Below are 19,414 nucleotides of genomic sequence, written 5' to 3'. Positions count from 1 at the left end.
GGAGCCAGTAACGAGGCCTCTACATTTGGCACCCAAATGCTGATTGTTCTTATCTGGTTATGTACCTGCTCACAATTGCCTCTACTTATTCTGATATCAGAAGTTAAACTGGGTTGTGAAAGATCATATTTGCATGTACATAACTCATCAGATTGTTAAGATCAAAATGAAGAATCTGGTTAAAAAAAATGAACATTTATCAAAGATCTTTTACACAAAGTATTAATATGACCAAAATGAAATGTTTTATAGGAGAAGAGGATAGAAACTATGCTAAACTAATAATGAATTCATATTTTTTAAGGGTGCTTTAAAAAAAATAATCAGTTTATTTAAAACATAATTGTAAATTTGCAGTGTCTCAGAGCTGGCAGTTTGAAGTATTACTGTTGAATACTTCATATTATACCTCCTGCCTGAAAGAGACCTATGTTTTATCTAATTTGTTGCAAAGTATTGACAGAAAATGATCTTTTTTTAACTTGTCTTGGGAACATGCTCTGCTATTCATGTTGCTCATTAAAACAAAACTCATCTAACGTCATGATTCAAGTTTTAAAAAAAAATAAAAAATTTCACTGATACAGAAGTCAAAAGGTGGAAAAAAACAAAAAACTTGACAGGTGATTACGTCTCTGAGTAAAAGCTAAGCTCAGACTTGCTCCTATCTGCACTTCCCACCCCCCGGACCTCGATATTCTGCAACCAGTGAAAACTTGAAATAATAACCCTGTGCAGAAATTTAGAGCCTCTCATGTATTGCAAAACCTTGAGATCTCAGACAATACAGCAGCGAGACAATAACCAGTAGATTTTGTGTGCTTGTTCACTTGGATGTCCAAACCTAGCTCACTTTGATATTGATAAAAAGGGAACTTTGAACTCCAAAATGCCCTTTCTTTCTTTTTTAATGCACTAAGCTTTGAACAGTGTTCTGAAAACTGACCACATATAGGTTTGCCTGAATTATAAGCAAGTCATGCTTTTCTGGCATTTATCAATCTCCAGCTGTGCAACAGTAATGCACAATCTTACCCAAAGACTACTTTTTCTCGTTTTGTTTTTTTTAAATGATGCATAAACCAAGAAAACACATGAGATGCATTAGGAGTCATGCTGTGGACAGATTTGTTAGAGAAACACTCCCCCTAGTGTAGGAATAGCTATACCTCAACATTACAAAAAGTAAAAGCACAACAACCAAAACAGTTTCAATATTTTTAATCTTTTTCAATTTATACTTGCATGGATTAACCAACAAAGTATATACACATTCGTTCTTTTGGAGGAAAAAAAAAGTGCATATATGACTTTAAAAAAAAAAAGAGACAAAAACAAATAAATTAACAGAATGCTTCAACACAGTCTAATGAACTTGAAACTGGTTGTTTCAATTGTAAAAATATATATAAAAAAGTGAAATAGCAGGCATATGCTGGAACAAATGCTCTAATGTAATCTAAAATGTTAAGAAAATTAAGAAAAATTGGTCAATTCAGACATTGCAGATGTCAATATAATAACCACATAGTTCAACAGGGAGTACAGTAAAAGACTTTAGAATGGAAACAAATCTCCATGAATGCAGTGTACTGTATTTTACAAACGCATTACAATTTATACAAAAAGTAAAAGAGCAAAAAGTAAAAGAAGAGGCATGCTTTCATTTAGCACTGTAGTGTTATAATAGTTTAAAAGAAAATGAGACTTGTGACATTCATTCATCAAACCGCTCCTTAGATTCTGTGATCCAAAGATAGAAACTGTCCGTTACAATTTTCTTTGCTTAAGGCTTCTGAAAGGTTTCAGCATCCTTTATTTGTAGCGTTTCCATTTGAAAAATGCTCTCAAAAGCTTCTCAAATCCTCACCGGCTATTTCAGCTCATCCGGGTGTATATTTGCAGTACCTCGTCATCTGCAGAACCTTAAGTCTGTACCTCAAATGTAGGATTATGGTAGTTTTGCTACTGCAGCTTTGAATTGAACATCATGAATTTTAACAGCAAAACAAAATGTCTATGTCACAACAACAACTCCAAGCAGGATACTCTAATCCTAATTAAGTTCTGCAGGGAAGCCTGAATGCATTTTACAACTAAAGTGATTAACGTTTAATACCCACTTCACCAGTCATTAGAAAAAAAGAAAAAAAAATGGCACCGCTTTAAAACATTGGAAGTTACCGTTTGTTGATAAACAGTTTACAATAAGAAAAATAAAATAAAAAAACCTCAAAAGTATTCAGCTATTAATATTATAATGTCACTGCTCATGTACTGTGTTATAAAACTATAAATTTACTATCTTTGTTTATTGCATTGAGCTACATATATCTATTTTATATGACAGACAGACCACATCTTCAATGCAGCTGAGAACATGGAAACAGGGGTTCACAGACCGTTCACTGAAGTGAACCAAAGTTGGAATTCTTATGATATACACGTACATAATGAGTCTATATAGTGATCAAAGAGAGATAATCGATTCCATAGTGTTGTCTCTGCTGGTGTACAACAGTAAATATTAAAGAAGACAGACAATAAACAACCACTGTGGTAGGAGCACCCAGAGAGCACAGATCAGCAGAATTAAATAACAAAGTGAGAAAAAAACAAAACACTAATTGATGTAATGCTATATGCAGTTAGGGAATTAAATAGATTTTCTTTCATATAGGCAACATTAAGTTTAATCCTTTAAAGCAATGATGAATATGCTAGATTTTACAGTTTCTAAATGACGTGCAAATTAAGCGATGAATATACCAGCCATGCTTTGCTTTCTACTTTACACAGCTGCAGAATTTTGCATAGTTAATAACATACATGCATTAGCGTTTTCATGCAATACTGCATTCCTTAATCATTCTCGATTTTGTACACTGACAACAAATTTACAAAAATAAAAACAAAACTGAAAAATACAGACACATAACTGGCGTGGGGATAAAGCTACGAGATGACCGATCCTGTAATTGATAACTAGGAATCTTATATTTTGTCCTTCAACCGTTAATAAATTCAGTGGCCCTCAAATTTGACACGTTTTTGTAAATCAAAAACGTGATGAACACCAAACAACAAAGACATTGTTATGATTTTTTTTAATGATTTTTGCAACCGTAGTGTTTTTTTATGGTTCATATTTGGCAGCAGGGCTGCAACAGGTGTGCGATATGCTTCCAGCTTTCTTTCAAGAGTTTAGACTGCACACCACCAATTTTAAGCGCAACAAACTGCTTGCCATTAGGACCTTTAACTGCAACTGCTAAATCAACAGCTCTCATCTAACCCTACATTATCAAAACAGAGCCAAGCTATAAAAATGAGTGAAAACACCCTGTAGTTTTTAGTGTCCAACATATACAGGAAAAAAGCCAAATAAAAGGTTTGGTGACACCCGCACCTCAAACCACAAACCGTATTTACACAGTGTGTTATAAACACTATACATTTTGACTTTATTACATTATGAGATTGTCTACTGCTTCATGAGATGTTCTAATAAATTGTTTATGTAGCAAGCAAATTTATGGATCAAAAAAAAAAAAAAAAAAAAAAAAAAAAAAGCTTAATGCCAAGGTCCAGCTCTCTAAAATACACACTAACCACTACATTTCAATTACAGACTTCTAAACAGGCAAACAAGAAAGGGAAAGCTAAATGTACTTAAAATGATCCTGCTTTGATCCAAAGTGCCATTGACAGCTTCCTGATAGATTACACACGTTAAGTAGAAAAGAGCAGCTACAAGAATACCACCATATTTAAACAGCTCTATGTAATCTCTATGGTCTGTTGCAGCTTGAATGCCATAGTCAGTCCACGTACAGAGAAAAGTCCCAGGTCTGCAGCAGATACCTTTTTATGCAACCCCACACTAACACTAAAGATTAGCACACCGTGTTAAATCACAGAAGTAGCGATAAAAACGTCCTGAGGATAAATAGGATGTTCATCACTTAAAAGGTAAACTGACTGAGACCTTCAAAAGCTTCCCTTAAATGTCAGGTTTGAGGCTACTTTAAGAAGTGTCCCAGTTATAAGCAAATTAATTATTACTGGAAGGTTAACAGGATGTTCAACCAGTTATTAAATGCAAGGCAAGGTTTAACGGGTGGCTTCAATAAAAACATGAAACGTCATCTAGTGTTGCTCGAGCACATCGTGTTGTCTAAACTTGACAATTCATCAAGCAAACCAGGGAGATTAAACATTTCTGGGTATAATTTGTTCATCAATTTTAACAACCTGTACAGACCATTGAAAAAATACACTGAACTGTTTAAAAATGAGTGATATCCAAAACCATCTGAGAACCCAATGTAAACCTGAAACCTCATATATGCTACAGAGAAATAGTGAGAAAGATACTGCAAAATACCAAACTCAAATTTTTAATGCTAAAAGTAATACCACTTACTCGTGGTTTAAATATAATGAAATAGCCACTTTCATTCTTTTGAAACATACACTATAGTGGTGTCTAATGTATGAGTATTGCCTTATAAATGGGGCATTTCTATAGTGAACTAAAGCTGATTGTTCACAAAAAGGCCAGCAAGCATCATGACGGCAGCACTGATAATAATCTGCCACTGCTTTTAACTTTACTGCAAAACTAACATACCACCATGCATCTGATATTTTCGCATACATGTCCATATTTGGACAGCAACCACTCCATGACAATGTATGTGTAGATCTACAATCAACCAAATGGCTCATTATCAATATTCTGATTCAGGCTGATGAAAAACAAAATGAAAAATATTCTCCAGTGAGGTACCGCGGGTTATGATAAACAATACCTTATCTGAAGTTTGTGGTCACAGTTCTGAACGTCATCATTTGAAAGAACGCTCATTTAAGAAACAAGAGCTAGTGGAGCAGTGGCATTTTAGAGCACCAGGTGAAATAAAGGGGTGATTTCTTAAAAAAAATGGCCCCTGAAACATCGAGATGAATGTACACTTTTATCATTTCAAGTCTAAGGCCTGTTGACTCTACTGTCCGATATGTCTCGAAATTACTAAAATAATAATTACGACACTACTTCATCTTTACAAAGTGCGAACAAAACATTCCTACTCAGTGATGCATACAGTAGAAGACTACTATGTTGCCAAAGGCAATTATTTGTTTACATGTACAGCATTGAAAGGCGCTTAAGATTATTTTCATCTTGCTCATGGAAGGAGAAAATAAAAAATGAGTTACATACCATATACTTTCTGTCAATATATGTACAGACACATATACATATATTTATATACCGCGACTGTAAAGGGTTTCATTCCAAAACACACTATCCATTTAATGCAAAAGTACTTCAATAAAAATTTGAAAAATAGATTTATATTTAAAAGGTACTAGTAAAAAAAATAATAAAGTTTTGAGATATTGGACAAATTGTAAACCAATTCTAATTTCTTGCCAGCATTAGTTCCGGTTTTGTTCTTCCTGCTGCTCTGTATCAATGCTAGGAACTATCAGGTAGAGCCACACTATGAGATTACTTACTCCATTTTTCCATTTAAAAAAAAATAAATAAGAATAATACTTCTAAGACCTTTATAGACTAAAGCAGTAGGTGCATGGAGAAACTTGCTTGAAGAACAGAGATTTTACTCATCAGTGGTCAAAACAATCAATGAAAAGTACTGTTAGCAACCCTATTTCGGAATGAAACTCTTTTGTATTTGTGTGCATGTCTGAATAATTTTGTTTCAGTATTTGTCAGAGGCTATTTTTGATGTTAAAGTTTTGTACCCTTCGACAATGATTTGAAATGCTTACAGAACAGTAGCAGAATTCAAGCATCAGCAGCCAGCTAATCAATTCCAGAATAACTAGAAGACTTGGAACATGTGTAACAGAAAACTACAACAAAACTACCACAATATCTGAATTACAAGTTACTGGTGCACAAGACATTGATAAGTATTTCGTAGAGACTCAAGTTCAAATGGATAAGCTGCTGCATTTTAAATCAAGTTTTATTTCAGGCTCGTGTCGTACAGGTCTTGCGTGCACACAATCAAATATGCTGCTGCACCACCAAAGGTGTAAAAGGTATCAATATTTACTACTGGAAGAAGCTATATTGGCAGCATACTACACAAGTGCTTGGCACTCAGGAAGGCGGATGACGATACAGTACTTTTAAATATCTTTAAACACTCAAAGCTGGCTGCCAATACTCAAATCGCAAACCCAACATGTGCATTTAAACCAAGTGTACAAAACCATAACATCAAAAATGTGTCTTAAATACATCTGGTGCTCGCTGAAACTTAGGCACAAAGATTAGCTGCATTATGCTTGTTCAATATACCGACTATAGATGTATCATTGAGGCCTCTGTGTTGTTCGTGCAGGAGATTGCATGCTCGATGACAGTTTTCGGGAAGATGTCATTCTTTCAAGGGGTTTCTTCCCGTTAGGAGATTTGGAACTTACTTCAGAAGTGGAAGACTTGGACTTGCCTACATTTAAGAGAGAGCGACTCAGAGAGCTGGGGGGCTTGGAAGACTCCTTTGTCTCTGATTTTGTCTCACCTCCAGGAGTCTCTGCAGATTTCTGAGAAGACGCCGCGTCTCCCGGCTTTCCACCATTGCCACCGATCTCCTTGGCTTGTCCATTCTGCTTGCATGTCCTCTCCGAGGCTTTTTTGGTAAGCATGGTGCTTTTTCCTAAATCAGCCGACCGGCGGCTTTCCCTTTGTCGGAGGGCACTCTTGAAGAAAGACAACCCTTTCTCCTCAGATTTGCTGCTGCGCTGTAGGTCTCTGGTGGAAACGCTGGGTGAACGCAGGCTAGTGACAGAAGAACTGCTGCTGGAACTCCGTAAAAATCTCCTCTCAGGACGGTTGCTTTCGCCGCTCTTTGAAAGTGAGCAGCGTGCTACCGAGCTGCATCTGAGGTTGTCAGCCAGAGGGCTAGTGTGCATAGAATCTCTACTGTAGCTCCTTTCTATAAGCCGCTTCCTGCTGTTTGTTGAGCTCTTCTCAGTGACAGTGGAATTCTTCTTTGAGGTTGGTGAAGGAGAAGCTGAGGACTGAGGCGTGGATCGGACGCATGGCTTATGTTGTGGCGTAGCCTCTGGAGGCTGATTTGACTCTTTTGTTTTGGAGGGAGTACCGCTGGGCGTCGAGGTGCTTTTCTTAGCATTTACACTCTTCTCTTTAGTATTGCTCAGCTTTTTACCTTTCACTGGTGTACTGGAAGACGTCTCAGGAGCAGAGGTCTTGTGGGTCGAGCACAATCGTTTCTTGGAGCTTTTATCTTGCTCCACTTTGCTGGCACTCTTTGTGGATCCTGTGCTTTCAGCCTTTAAGCCAAATCCTCCGATACTACTCTTACGTTTCTGTTCTTTGGAGGGAGTAGCTTGAGTGGGTAATATGTTTTGGTCTATAGCTGTAATCTGGTTGTTGTTTTCAGTTGGCTCATTTTTGGTGATCTTCTTTTCCACTGGAGTGGAAGCCCGGCAGTACACCATGTCTAAGAACCTTTTATTGTTGTCCTGGTCGGGGAAACTGCTCTCCATCATAGACAACGGAGTCCTGTTGCCAAAGTATCGTTCATGTTTACTGTAGCTGCCAAAACACGATGTGGAAACCTTGTCGTCACATGCCTCTCCTATCCTCTCTAAAGGAGGGGAACACCGAGAGTCAAGGGAGAATCGTGAGGGCGAGTTAGATCTCATGTGCAACTTGGCAGAGAGAGACCAGGAAGGTTTTATCCCACTGTCACTGAAAGCTAAAGGACTGGCAATGGATGACCTGGAGGACAAACTCTGTCGCTGAATACTCCTCACAAAGGGGCGGGTAGAGAATCCTCCTAAAAAACAGGGAATTATTTAGTTTAAAACACACCAATATCTACACAATAATGAACAAGCTCTTTCTCAATTATTTTTATATTAAGAACCAAATTAAATAGCTGTACTGTTTCACACTTTGTTGAGGGTAAATCCATCAGTGTATCTACATCAATAACAATACTGACACTGATATTTGATTATTTAAAAAATAGACATTTTGGCTGGTTTTCTTTTTTTGAGTCCTTATTAGATGATGTGACCACATTGTTTAAAAAAAAAAAAAAAAAAAAAAAAAAAATCTTGTTTTATTACCACAACTCATGCACTGCTCATTAACGATGCCTGACTCTGCTGTGATCAGCTGGTTGTTGTGCAGCATTATAAACACATTACCAACAGAGAACTTGCAGAGTGCCATCTGATGGACAAACTATGTAATACTCTCTAGTTTTTAAATTTTCCATTTATTAGCCATTATCAAAGCCAATATCAATAAACTGCCAAACAGCTATAACCCACTGGACCCCAAACATCACTCAGGCCATATTTCTACATTGCTACAAAGCTATGCTATAATAAAGGACTTTATCACATTTACAGTACCTGTAATGTTATTCTCACTTAGTACAAGACCAAGGCCTACACAATGACTAGTAAAAACCAAGTTAAATTATACGTTAATAAAAAGGGAGCATCCAAGACAAGTCATGCATAGTTTTCTGAAATTTTACAACATGCAAGCTATATCTTGCTGACTGGCTAGTGAAGGTTTCCCACACCTCAGAGATCTGTGGGGACTTGTTCATTCCACTCCAATGCCATATTTGCCTTGTGCCTGAGTTTATAATTCTTGTCTCTAATTTTTAATCCCACTTTAGATATATTGTCTTTAGAGGAAGCTTTAAATTCTCCCTATAAATGTGATGGACTTTTAATCGACACAGCTTCAAAACCTTGAAACCAAACTCTGAACTTTGTGCATTTCTGAAACTATGACCCACTCAGGAGGCAGTAGATTGTGTGTGTATAATGAAAATCAATGAAAGTGAACAGTCAGGAACCTTTAAATTCAAAGAAAAATAAATGAAAGTTCAGCATTTTCTCACCGTCATCCTCACTACGTTCGACTGGAAACTCAACTGACTCAGCCAGTGAAGCCAGAGAGGTGCGTCTGGATGAGGCTCCAGAGGCCAAACTAGCAGGCCTGCTGCCAGGTAGCCTGTTGATCCAGTGATCACACAAGGATGAACTAGTAGAGCCTGATTAAAACACAAACAAGGATAAATATTAACATTTAAATGTAGCATAAAGCTTGTTTTGCCACTTTATGGTACAGTATACATTACATATGCTAGGTGGACAAATGGTGTATAAATAAATACTGACCAGCCACAGAGCTGTTTGCAGACCAAGAGGGGATGGCTGTTCTCCTCTGATAGAACAGTATATAGGCTGTTTGCTGGCACACATCATCATCAGCTATTGCTGTAACTTCACTGTCATCAAAGCAGTACCACTGACCGTCAATGGAGTTTTTGCAGTAGGCTGTGAGCACAAAGTAAAGAATGAGTTAATATGGATGGAAAACACATTCAGCTGCTTTTTATGCTCATTTCCAATACAACGTTTAATCTGCATCTTATCACAGTTAAAAGCAAATCAGTGATTCATTGTTTGTTTGACTTTTTCTTTTTTAGTACTTGCCCTTGATGTCCCACTCGGTTTATCCTCAGGCTGAAACAAGCCGTTTTTGGTTCTGTACCTTTAAGTGCCCGCTTGTCTAAAAGCCCAATTTCTCCTAATCCCAAAATAATGCTCAGCAAAAATGTTACCAAGAAGCTTGTAGTTTGACTTTACTGGCATATAACACTTGGAAATATAAGGAAATCATGTGCTTCGCTGACATTAGCTTGGCATAAAGCTTATATTCCAGCAGTCTGGAGGCTGACTCTGAGCTTTTGGCTTACAGGGATTACTTTTATATACTTTTACATCATTATTTGACAGCTTGCCCACATTTCATTTGACTTTCAAACACAGTAACATTGCACATATGACAGAAAATAAGGATAGGCATTAAAAAAAAAGGTTTAATTTGCATTCCTGATCCATTTTAAAATAGGTCTGAAGCAAAGAACTGCTCGCATTACCAGTGTAGTGGCCTCCGTGCATGTTCCCGTGATGGTTGCAAACAGCATACAGGTCATACAGGTAGTCATCAGGATTTCTTCCCAGTCCATAGGACCGTCTCCACGGAGACCAATGGGAAGGTAAACTCCAGCTACTCTGGCTTCTCTTAACCACGTGAGGAGCCATGTCCATCCCCATCAACGGGAACCTCACCATGTTCTGCATCTTCACCCTCCGGTCCCCCTCCTGAAACAAAAATATAGAAGCATGTCAGAGTTATAACAGAGTCTCTGTATCTGACCATCAGCTGTCCACCTAGACTAAAACTCTAACCTTTAAGTTCTGCAGATGTACAGTGTTAATTTTTAATATCTGCTGGTCAACATATAGGATTTAGCAAAAAACTAAATAAAATAAAAAATACATCTGAGTCCAAATTCTTACTGAAAATAATATCCAGATGAACTAAAATACCTGTCTGAACCTCTTGAGATGCAGTATGAGTACATCCGGGAGCGTCCACAGGCTGAGCTTAATCCGGCCCTGTTGCAGCTGCTTGCAGTGGGGACAGCGCCAGGCGTCGTCTGGGGCCAGCTAAAACACACAAGACCCAAGGAGTAGCTATGAAGAGAAAGCCCCAACCACAGAGCTTATATAATAGACCTCACACAGGATGAGGCCCCAAATATCCCTCCAACTTCTCTCTCTTTTACTCCAGAGCAAAACACAGTAAAATCACTGAGAGTGCATGTGCCAAGGCAAGTTTTACGATTTATTTATTCAAGTTAAACTACTGACAGTGCCGTCTTGCACGCATGCATACATGCTCGTGTGTCTACCTGCTCTTCTTTAGTGTACAGCTGAAAGCACTGAGCAAGGGTGCAGGCCTGCGGCTGGTGATGTTGTTCTCTATGCAGATAGACACTCTCAGCATCCGGAATATACTCTTCCTCGGTGTGTCCAAACAGACTGTGGGAAACAGAAAAAACACACCCTTCGTGTAACAGCGCAGTCAGGTGAGGATCACAGGATCTGAGACTGATAAAAGAAAAATAAACTAACCAGTATTTTATTGTAACTGCGACAGATGAAGTAATTGTTTACCATGTCATAAGAATGCTGTTTGTCCTTACATTAACGGTTCATACCCAGCAGCGCAACTAAAGGATTTAAGACTTTAAAGGGCTTCACAATCAGCACTTGTACAGACATGCATTACACATGAACGCGACAGGATTTGTTCAAAGCCAACATCATCAATAGCCAAGTACCAAAAAGGGGAAAAATAAGTCAGTAAACTTCAGATGGAGACATGACTTCAGTTTGATTTGGCCAGCATGGGCGTTTGTGTTAACCGCTCGACATATTAGTCAGCTTAGTGAGAAAGAAGGAACTGCTTCAAATGCAGCGTGAATATTTTGACATTTTACAGAAGTTAGTTCTTAAAAAAAAGAAATCCTGTCAAGGACAGCAGTTAGCAAACGATATGTTAGGAGGTACGCACAGAAAAGTCCTCTGAAACACCCTATGTCTGAGGTGTTGCTCAATTTGAACATCTTTTCAGAAACACTCAGCAAAACAATTACTGTCACCATCAATTTTACTGAAAATGCTGAGACACATTGAACTGCTAAACCACAGCCCTAACTGACAGCTACAGTAGAAGAGATGTGTGTGGGGAAGGCAGGTTTTTTCTGTCTGTGGCACTATGGATTTTGCCCTTTAAGTCAAAAAGCAGTTACATTAAGTCAGGACCAGAAATGGGTCAAAATTCTGCAACTGCAGACATCATAACACTTTGAAGTTCCGCCGCATTTGTCTGTAATGTTCCATAATTTCTATGGTGGTCTGAATGGAACTGCTTACAAAGCAAAACTAGGCTGTCTGTAACAATCATAATCAATTACAGATTCAATGTTATGTCAACAAAGTCAGTTATGACCAGTGGCTTTTTTCAGAACAGTTTTCAGGATTTCCCCGTCTCAAAATGGGTCTTAAGCAGAACTGGTCTGCCTATAGTACAGACCTCATTTCTTACTATTTGTCAAAGATGGCTTTTATATTTGGGTAGATCACAGCTAACAAAAACTATACTTTTTAATTTAACAATGATATTTGTTTAGCTCTGGTTTCAGGGCCCACAAATTCCAATTCAAACCTTTTATCCTTTGCAGAACAACTGTACTGCAGACAAGTGAAACTGGACACATACACAGCCGTATTTCTTTCACTTACTAGTCCTTGGTCTCTTTGTCCCACTCAACCACAATTTTCACATGTGGTGGTCCCCCTTGTCCACAGGACTTGTATGCTCTGTAATGAGAAAAAAAAAAATCATTTAGCAACAAAGTAAGATGAGTGAAAAAGTTTTTTCCCCTCTTCTAAGCACTGTATGACAAGAGTTCCATTCACCTAAATGTAATTTAAAAAACACCTTTATGTCAGACAGATATTTTAATACAGTATGAGAATTAATAGTTTATACTGAGAACAGAGCTATATTAAATGTTTCAGGACTGTAAACATTAAACAGAAAAAAGCATGCTAATTATGAGCGCCACTGATTAATCATGATCATAATAAAATCCAAAATTATTTCACTTTGGTTTGTGCATCTGCAGTGTTGTGACTTGTTTTGTTATTCTGAAATCATTCAGGTTCTAAGTCAAACAGGCCAAACTGGCAATTTAACATTCAAATCCTGTTAGGGCATGTCCTCTGCTCAGGTCATAAGTGAAGTAGAACTGATGGGGCAAGTGTGGAGAGGCGAGATTAAAGCTGAAAATTGATGTAATTACAACTTCAAACTATTTACTCAAGCTCATGCCTGCCTTTACCTTTGTGTTTATGCACCTGTATTTATTAGGATTTCACGTTTTCTCACTTTCACTGACGTGCTGTGACTGCTGCAAAACATTGAGGCATATGGAGAGCCTGGCACCGGTAATACACCCTTTTTAAACTGCTGAGTTTGTTACTACATTACATGACTACGACATGTCAAACGGCTATACTTGTTTTGCAAGGCAAGGTTATTATTATTATTATTATTTTTTTTTTTTTTTTTTTTTTTTTTAAGTGCAGTGATCCAATATAATTATGGAAATTTAAACAGCCTTTAGAGAGAAAAACAGTCATTTTACAGTCTGGGTTATTAGCCGTATGAGTTGCTTTTATGAGCTGTCACAAGAGTTCACAGTGTGAGTAAGCTGAAATTTACTGAAGAACGTTCTGAATAAACATATCCCGACTTAGTTAAATTTTAGGTCATACTTCTCATCTGATATCAAGTAGTTATCAAATATAACAATGGCTATCTGAACGGACCTTTCCACAGTTGGATGACACAGTGGTCGCTCATCTTGAGGCAGGAGGTAGGTGATGCCAACAACGCCAACCACTCGAAGACTGAAAGGTCCAACCTGCACACAGAGTGATAAATATAAACCCCCCAGTTTTATGCAACTATTGTTTTGTCTTAAAAATAGTTTTGATACCTATTAAAATTTCAACTTCACTTAAAAAATAAATTAGGACAGTATTGTCTTTCCAGCTGTGCATCATCTGTCAGAAAGTGTCACTCTACATTTGTTTCTGTTTTATGAACTTGTTAAGTTAGCAAAGATGTGACCCATCAGTGCAGGAGGTATCTGGACTGATGGGTTACAGCGAGTCACTGTTTAGCATCATATTATGCTTGTTGTTTAAAATAAAGCTTTCTTAATAATCTCCCCACAAGTGGTAGTCACTGCTTGTATAGTCAGTATAAACAGGAGAATACTGGAGGAAGGTTTGTACTTACTTGTGATCAAACAGAGGGTACAATCACTGTAAACCAGCTCCAAATAAAACCCTTTGACTTCAGTGGTTCAGGTAAATAAAAGCTGCAGGACTACTTAAGGAAATAAACTGAGTATAAGGCAGAGTGAGTGGCTGTCATCCTACCTGAATGTAGACCCCAGGCCTCAAAAGATGGCGCATTTTCTCAAGGATCTCTTTTTGCAGAGCATCCCAGGTCACAGTGCGCTCCAAGTACAGTACAAAAGGCAGGCCAAACCTAAAAATAAAAAAACAAAATGCACAAGATCCATTAGCTGCTATCAGCTTCTCCATCAGGCCTGTTATTAGGTAAATGCCAGGGACAAATTGTGGGTTATGTCAATAACCCTTCTTTATCACTGACAGACCCACAAGAACAGGGCATGTATTACGTAATCAGAAGAAGCAGAGAGGATGAGTAAGAAATGCAGAACATAAAATCACTCTGAGGTGCAGTACCTCTTCCCTTGGTGGCCAGTACACGCTCTGTTACACACCAAAAGGATCACTTTTTCTGGTCCCAGGTTTTTATTGGGTGATGCAGTTACAGGCGTCACAGCCCCCTGCATAAAAGACGGAGTCCTGCCGATTTCTGTCCCATACTTCAAGTTGTTATGATTCAGATTTGCCAGAAGGCTTCCTGTGACAGACAGAATGGCACGTGAGTCTTTTTGATTAAACGTGGAGAATGCAGAATACACCTTTAAAAAAAAAATTTTTTTTTAAAGCTACTGAGTAACCTCTTTTTGTGCGGATGTTTTCCAGCCTGAAGGTCTCGGGTGTCTCAAAGGCAAAGATGGAATCGCTCTCTTGTATGATGTCGAGATCGTCATCATCGTCACAAAATGAACGATGAAAGCCGTCGTAGTACATTTCAGTCAAAACAAACTACAAGAGAAAAAGAATAAATTTAAACATTGCAGCAATTATTCTGTATTAAGTCCATATCAGTATTACAGCAATTCAGTAATCTTATTAGCAGCCGTATCCTGCTTTAGCTGTAATTTACATATGCTCCCAAGCCCTTTCTTGTCTGCGTTAACACGCTGCTGTAGTACTAAGAACAAATGTTAGAAATGCGTATTACCTCCCAACTATAACCTATAACAGCCAGGGGCTTGGAGCAAAACTCGCTTCCTTTTTAGAACTGGCTGTACCGACACTGTGCCCGTAATATAGTCTCACTGTGGCAGACCCTGATAAGTGACAGGAATAGCACCTGGTCCATTGGGATCTTAGTCTCGCGTGACACAGCATCTCTGAGGCGATACACGGTGCTGTTGAGCGGAACAGCAACTCCAATCCTCATACAGTGAGAGTACTTCCCCTGGTACACCACCGTCACATACAGGGGCCTAACAAAAAGAAACAGGAATAAGCAGCACAAATAAACACACACACACACAAAAAAAAAAAATCATTCACACAACCTATTCAAGGCTGGACAAAATGGGGAGGGTGTGGTGTTGCAGCTTGGCCTTTAAGTAAGCCGGAGCTGAACTGATATGACAGAAAGGGTGCCACACTAGACGCAGACCCTGTTGTGTAACACCTCACACCTCTGATTCTGCATGCTACCTGAAAGTACACACTAAGATAACATTACGCCAGCTTTGTTTAGTCCATGACGCTGTCTTTGTGTCCAAGGGCTACAAAGCCACTTTTTATCTTTATCCTACTGCAACCATAAAAATACCTTGATATGTAATCCAAATACTTGCAGCCTAAAAGCGTCTGGACAGTTACACAATATTTGTTCTTTGGCGAGTCCAGAACAATCAGTGTAAAGTATAATAATGGATATTACAATAAAGTAAATATTTGGATAGGATCATATCATAGAAAAATACCTATAAGCCTTCTAATAGCAGAGCCCTGGTGATGCCCAAGCTCCAGAGGTTAAAAAGTAACAGGATGGTGACGCGCCAAAACCCTCATATTTCATAGTTTGTGGAAATCTGTTTGTCAGTGACCTTTAGACATCGCCATACAATTTGTAGCTTCCCTGGTGACATCTTCCTCTTTCTTTCACTTAGCTAGGGAATCATCTTTACTTTATCAAAACAGTAAAGCTTTGTTCAAAAACTCTTGTCAGCGCTTCTTTTGTATGCTTTTGAAATTTCCGTCTGGGTCTTTCAGTCTCTGAGGCTTACTGAGTGTTTTCTCTTATGAATGCTTTAAGGTTCTTGTCACATATTCTCAAATTCTCTTCTTCGTGGGAGGATTCGTGCTTTTTGGCCTTCCAACTCATCTCCAAAGGATTTTTATTCCTTAAAATGTCAGACAACCTCCATACACATTCCAACTCTGTCACCTCTGAGCCACATGTGAGCTCTTTTCTTTAGGGAAGAGATTACTTTTTAGCTAATGGAATTCATGTTAAGAGGGCCATATCAAATCCTTTCAGTACTGATGTAAACCTCATCATGGCTTTAGACCTTCATGTAAAAATCTATTATTTTAATTGAAATAAAATGTGAACATTATGGCCTGAAGAACAAAATTTTTTTTTTTAATTTGTAGAATGAGATGTATGCTCTACAACACAACAAAAAAAAAAAAAAATCTACTCCTGGATGTTTAACATGCCCACTTTTGCAATCACATAGACTGTATATTCTGTTTTACTTCCAGTGAAAGGTATCATTCCTCTAAAGACCTTTAAACACAACATGTCTGCTTAAAATGCAGAAATGCAAACAACCTGGTAGAGCAACAAACACATCAGAAACATGTAAGAACATGTCATCAAAGTGTTCTTAACTGATCACTCCCTGACCTATAGCACAGCTCAGGGGGAGAAACTCACCGTGTGTGAGGCAGCGGGATTGGTAATGAGATACAGAGGAAGGGATCAAAGGTATTGCTCTGCTTTTGGCAATGTGGGCAGGTAAGAGAAGACCTGTTGGGAAAACATTAAAAATCTTAATGTGGTGCAGACATCGCGGTCATACTGTCAGAGCAACAGAGCTTCTACTGAACGTAAGGCTTACCTGTACTGAGCCTGAAACAGTTCTTGTACAAACGACCCAGCAGAAAGGGGAGGAGATGGTCCTTCGATGCTTTGATCGTCTTCTTCAATAGGTGGCTGAGCAACAACAAACAAGTTTGTTTAGTCTGATTACTTCATCATAATAAAATTCTGGTCTATCAGGGTTTACAAGCTTCTGTGGGAGCTATACAGTCTTGTTATTGAGTAGCTCTGGGGAAAAAAGAGAAAACAAAGCCTGGCAAGCCTAGATGAGCCAGACTGTGAATGCCGCTCATTTGGAAGCTGCACCAAGTGACCAAAACACCTCGAACACTGATGAGATATAAACTGAAACAAAATAGCCTTGGAATGAAAACTGATGAGTTGCAATGAGGAGAAAATATCCAGTTAATGATTCACAATTGTGGCTTGATTAGGGGGGGGTTACGAACATTAGAACACCAAATATTTTCTGGACTCACCTTAATAGCAGGCCTGCTGTTGGGGTTGACGGTGTTGAGATCCTCGTGTACTCTGTCCAGCAGCCACAGCAGAAACTCTTGAGCATCATGCTGAGCGTTTCCTTTAAACTGTGTGGCATTTTTTGACACAACATTCTGCAAAAAACAACATGGCCCAAAAGTTACGATGCCTGCCAAAATCACCACCGTTTATCCTGAAATGACTCTGAATATCTAGATCATTGAGTAAAGCTTTATTAACAACAGGTATAAGATTTGTGTGGTGTAGGTACGCAATGTTTTTACCATACACCATTGTAAAAATATAATCCTGGGCATCTTAACTTAATGAGGACCTGTTATGCTCATGCAGAATTACTCTACATTAGTAGTTGTGCATCAACAACAGTTCAAAATAATCTTTATTTCTCTCAGATCCCTTATCACCACTCCTGCTCATCCACGATCTAAAACGAGCCCATTCAACCTCCCTTTAAGCCCAGTTTATTTGAAGTGGTTGGTTGCATCAACAAACAAAAGCAGCCACCGCAATCACTGACATCATACAGAGCCAAGAGCAGAAAAACAGGCTGAAGCAGGCTGAAGCTTAAGTTTGGCCCAAAGGAATTACTTGTTTATATAGTACACTGCCCTCATTGTTTGAAACTTTGGTCATGTTAAATATGACTATATACACTACTGTAAGAGTATAAGATAGAAAACATGAAAAAGCATAATAAGTCCTCCATTTACTGGTGTTATCTCACCTTGATTTATTGATGTCACTCTTACCTTAAAGTCCCTGCTATGCTGGGGGGTATACTCAAACGTCCATAAAGCCCGCACAAGTCCTGACAGCTGCTCTGTGACCTCTCCTTTGGCCAGAGGACCCTTCTTCTGCAAATGCACACCATTTGTCTTTGGTTGTTCCTCGTCCTCCTCCTCGCCTTTGTAGTGCTCCAAAACGAGGTACTCAGCAAAGAGTTCAGTGTTACTGAGGCACTGCAGAATTGCATTCATGAAGCAGGTGTTGCCGTGGTTTTTTAGACCGGACACCCCAGGAACCCTCTCCCTGGATAGAAAGCCCCCCAGGTCCCCATCTTCCATGGGTACATCTTTACTTCCAGATTTAAACGTGGAAAACCCTCCATCATCTTTGTCATCCTCGGTTTGCACTTCGGATCCAAAGTGTGACAGCGCTGTGAGTGTCCTCAGGAGTTTACTCATAAAACTGCCCACAGAGCGCACAGAGCCTCGCCTGAACAGCTTCTTGCTGAAGCTGGACTTCTTGTCCTTGGTTGCCGCTTTACAAGACATGATTTCCCGTCTCACAGACAGCTCACAGGCAGACGGAAAACTCTGATGTGCTGCACGGAGTCCGAGTCATCTTGCTGGCTAACTGATGCTACATCTCAAAATATGTAGACAGCAGCAGTGGTTAACGTTAGAGCTGCAGGGAGTGTTAGGTGTGTTAGCGGGTAACATGTTCACTAAGTTGTGTCTTCCAAAAGCATGCAGCGGTCTTTATGTTGTCGAAAAACGTTAGCTAATCCTCCACAACAATCCTGCCTACAAAACAAAACAAACGACCTAATGGCGGAAGAGATGCAGCACTGACATCGCTTAGGTTAGCTGTTTATGCCTGCAACTTGCTTCAAAGTTACCTTGTTGTTGCGATCTACTGCCCTGCAGCACCGAAGCGACAGCGGCTGTGCTGAAGTAAAAACAGCAGCGTTAGCTAATTCAGCTAACGGTTCAACAAGAGCAGCAGAAACAGCGGCAGTGCTTTCCGGCCCAGCCATCACGGTCCGATACGAGCAGACAGTCCGCCATGGTATGCAGGCAATTACGCTCTAAGCAGAGAGTGTACGAAATCCAGTTAAACCTCACATCTTCTAGCACATTCAGAGGCACATTCGGGCTAAGCTACCAAGTAGCTTGTCGTTTACTTCTTTTTCTTCTTGTCCGAGGAGTAGTCGGCAGATAACTGTTTAGAGCTAATATACCACCACCTATTGGCTAGGAGTTGGGTCAGCGGCTTAAGATTATTTTCTTTTGTTAACTGGGAAAAAGTACCTACCGTAGCTATCATTCAGTTATAATTAACTCTAAAGGGCTGATCAAAGGTTTCATTTTTAAGAGATATATTAGTTTCAGAAAAGAGATCTTAAGAATTCATGACAGTATTGGGCTGTACTCATCACAG

At 39.0% G+C, this 19,414-nt stretch overlaps 1 protein-coding gene across 1 annotated transcript; it reads right to left on the bottom strand.

Annotated features, from left to right (window-relative positions):
• Positions 1-1,205: 1,205 nt before the first annotated feature.
• Positions 1,206-19,186, bottom strand: usp31 (ubiquitin specific peptidase 31). The gene is made up of 16 exons (XM_019357767.2): positions 18,001-19,186; positions 17,230-17,364; positions 16,770-16,864; positions 16,586-16,678; positions 14,996-15,131; positions 14,517-14,664; positions 14,236-14,416; positions 13,903-14,014; positions 13,285-13,379; positions 12,193-12,270; positions 10,797-10,926; positions 10,432-10,551; positions 9,978-10,203; positions 9,214-9,372; positions 8,934-9,086; positions 1,206-7,844 (listed from the first exon to the last, which is right to left on the bottom strand). Exons 1-16 carry the CDS (start codon positions 18,523-18,525, stop codon positions 6,355-6,357), a joined length of 3,876 nt encoding a protein of 1,291 aa, XP_019213312.1. The 5' UTR covers positions 18,526-19,186; the 3' UTR covers positions 1,206-6,354.
• Between the last annotated feature and the right edge of the window lie 228 nt (positions 19,187-19,414).

The sequence above is a fragment of the Oreochromis niloticus genome, linkage group LG4, assembly GCF_001858045.2.
Source record: "Oreochromis niloticus isolate F11D_XX linkage group LG4, O_niloticus_UMD_NMBU, whole genome shotgun sequence".
Classification (NCBI taxonomy): Eukaryota; Metazoa; Chordata; class Actinopteri; order Cichliformes; family Cichlidae; genus Oreochromis; species Oreochromis niloticus.
The sequence above is the reverse complement of the archived record's forward strand: the minus strand, read 5'-3'. Positions and strand labels throughout refer to the sequence as shown.

What these genes read in the sequence shown, in the direction of transcription:
- usp31 (XM_019357767.2), bottom strand. Translation starts at nt 18,525, where the DNA reads ATGTCTTGTAAAGCGGCAACCAAGGACAAGAAGTCCAGCTTCAGCAAG. An exon ending in AGCATAGCAGGGACTTTAAG is followed by an intron (nt 17,365 to 18,000) that starts GTAAGAGTGACA and finishes TGTTTTTTGCAG; the next exon opens with AATGTTGTGTCAAAAAATGC. An exon ending in GCACGGAGGCCACTACACTG is followed by an intron (nt 9,373 to 9,977) that starts GTAATGCGAGCA and finishes TTGTGCTCACAG; the next exon opens with CCTACTGCAAAAACTCCATT.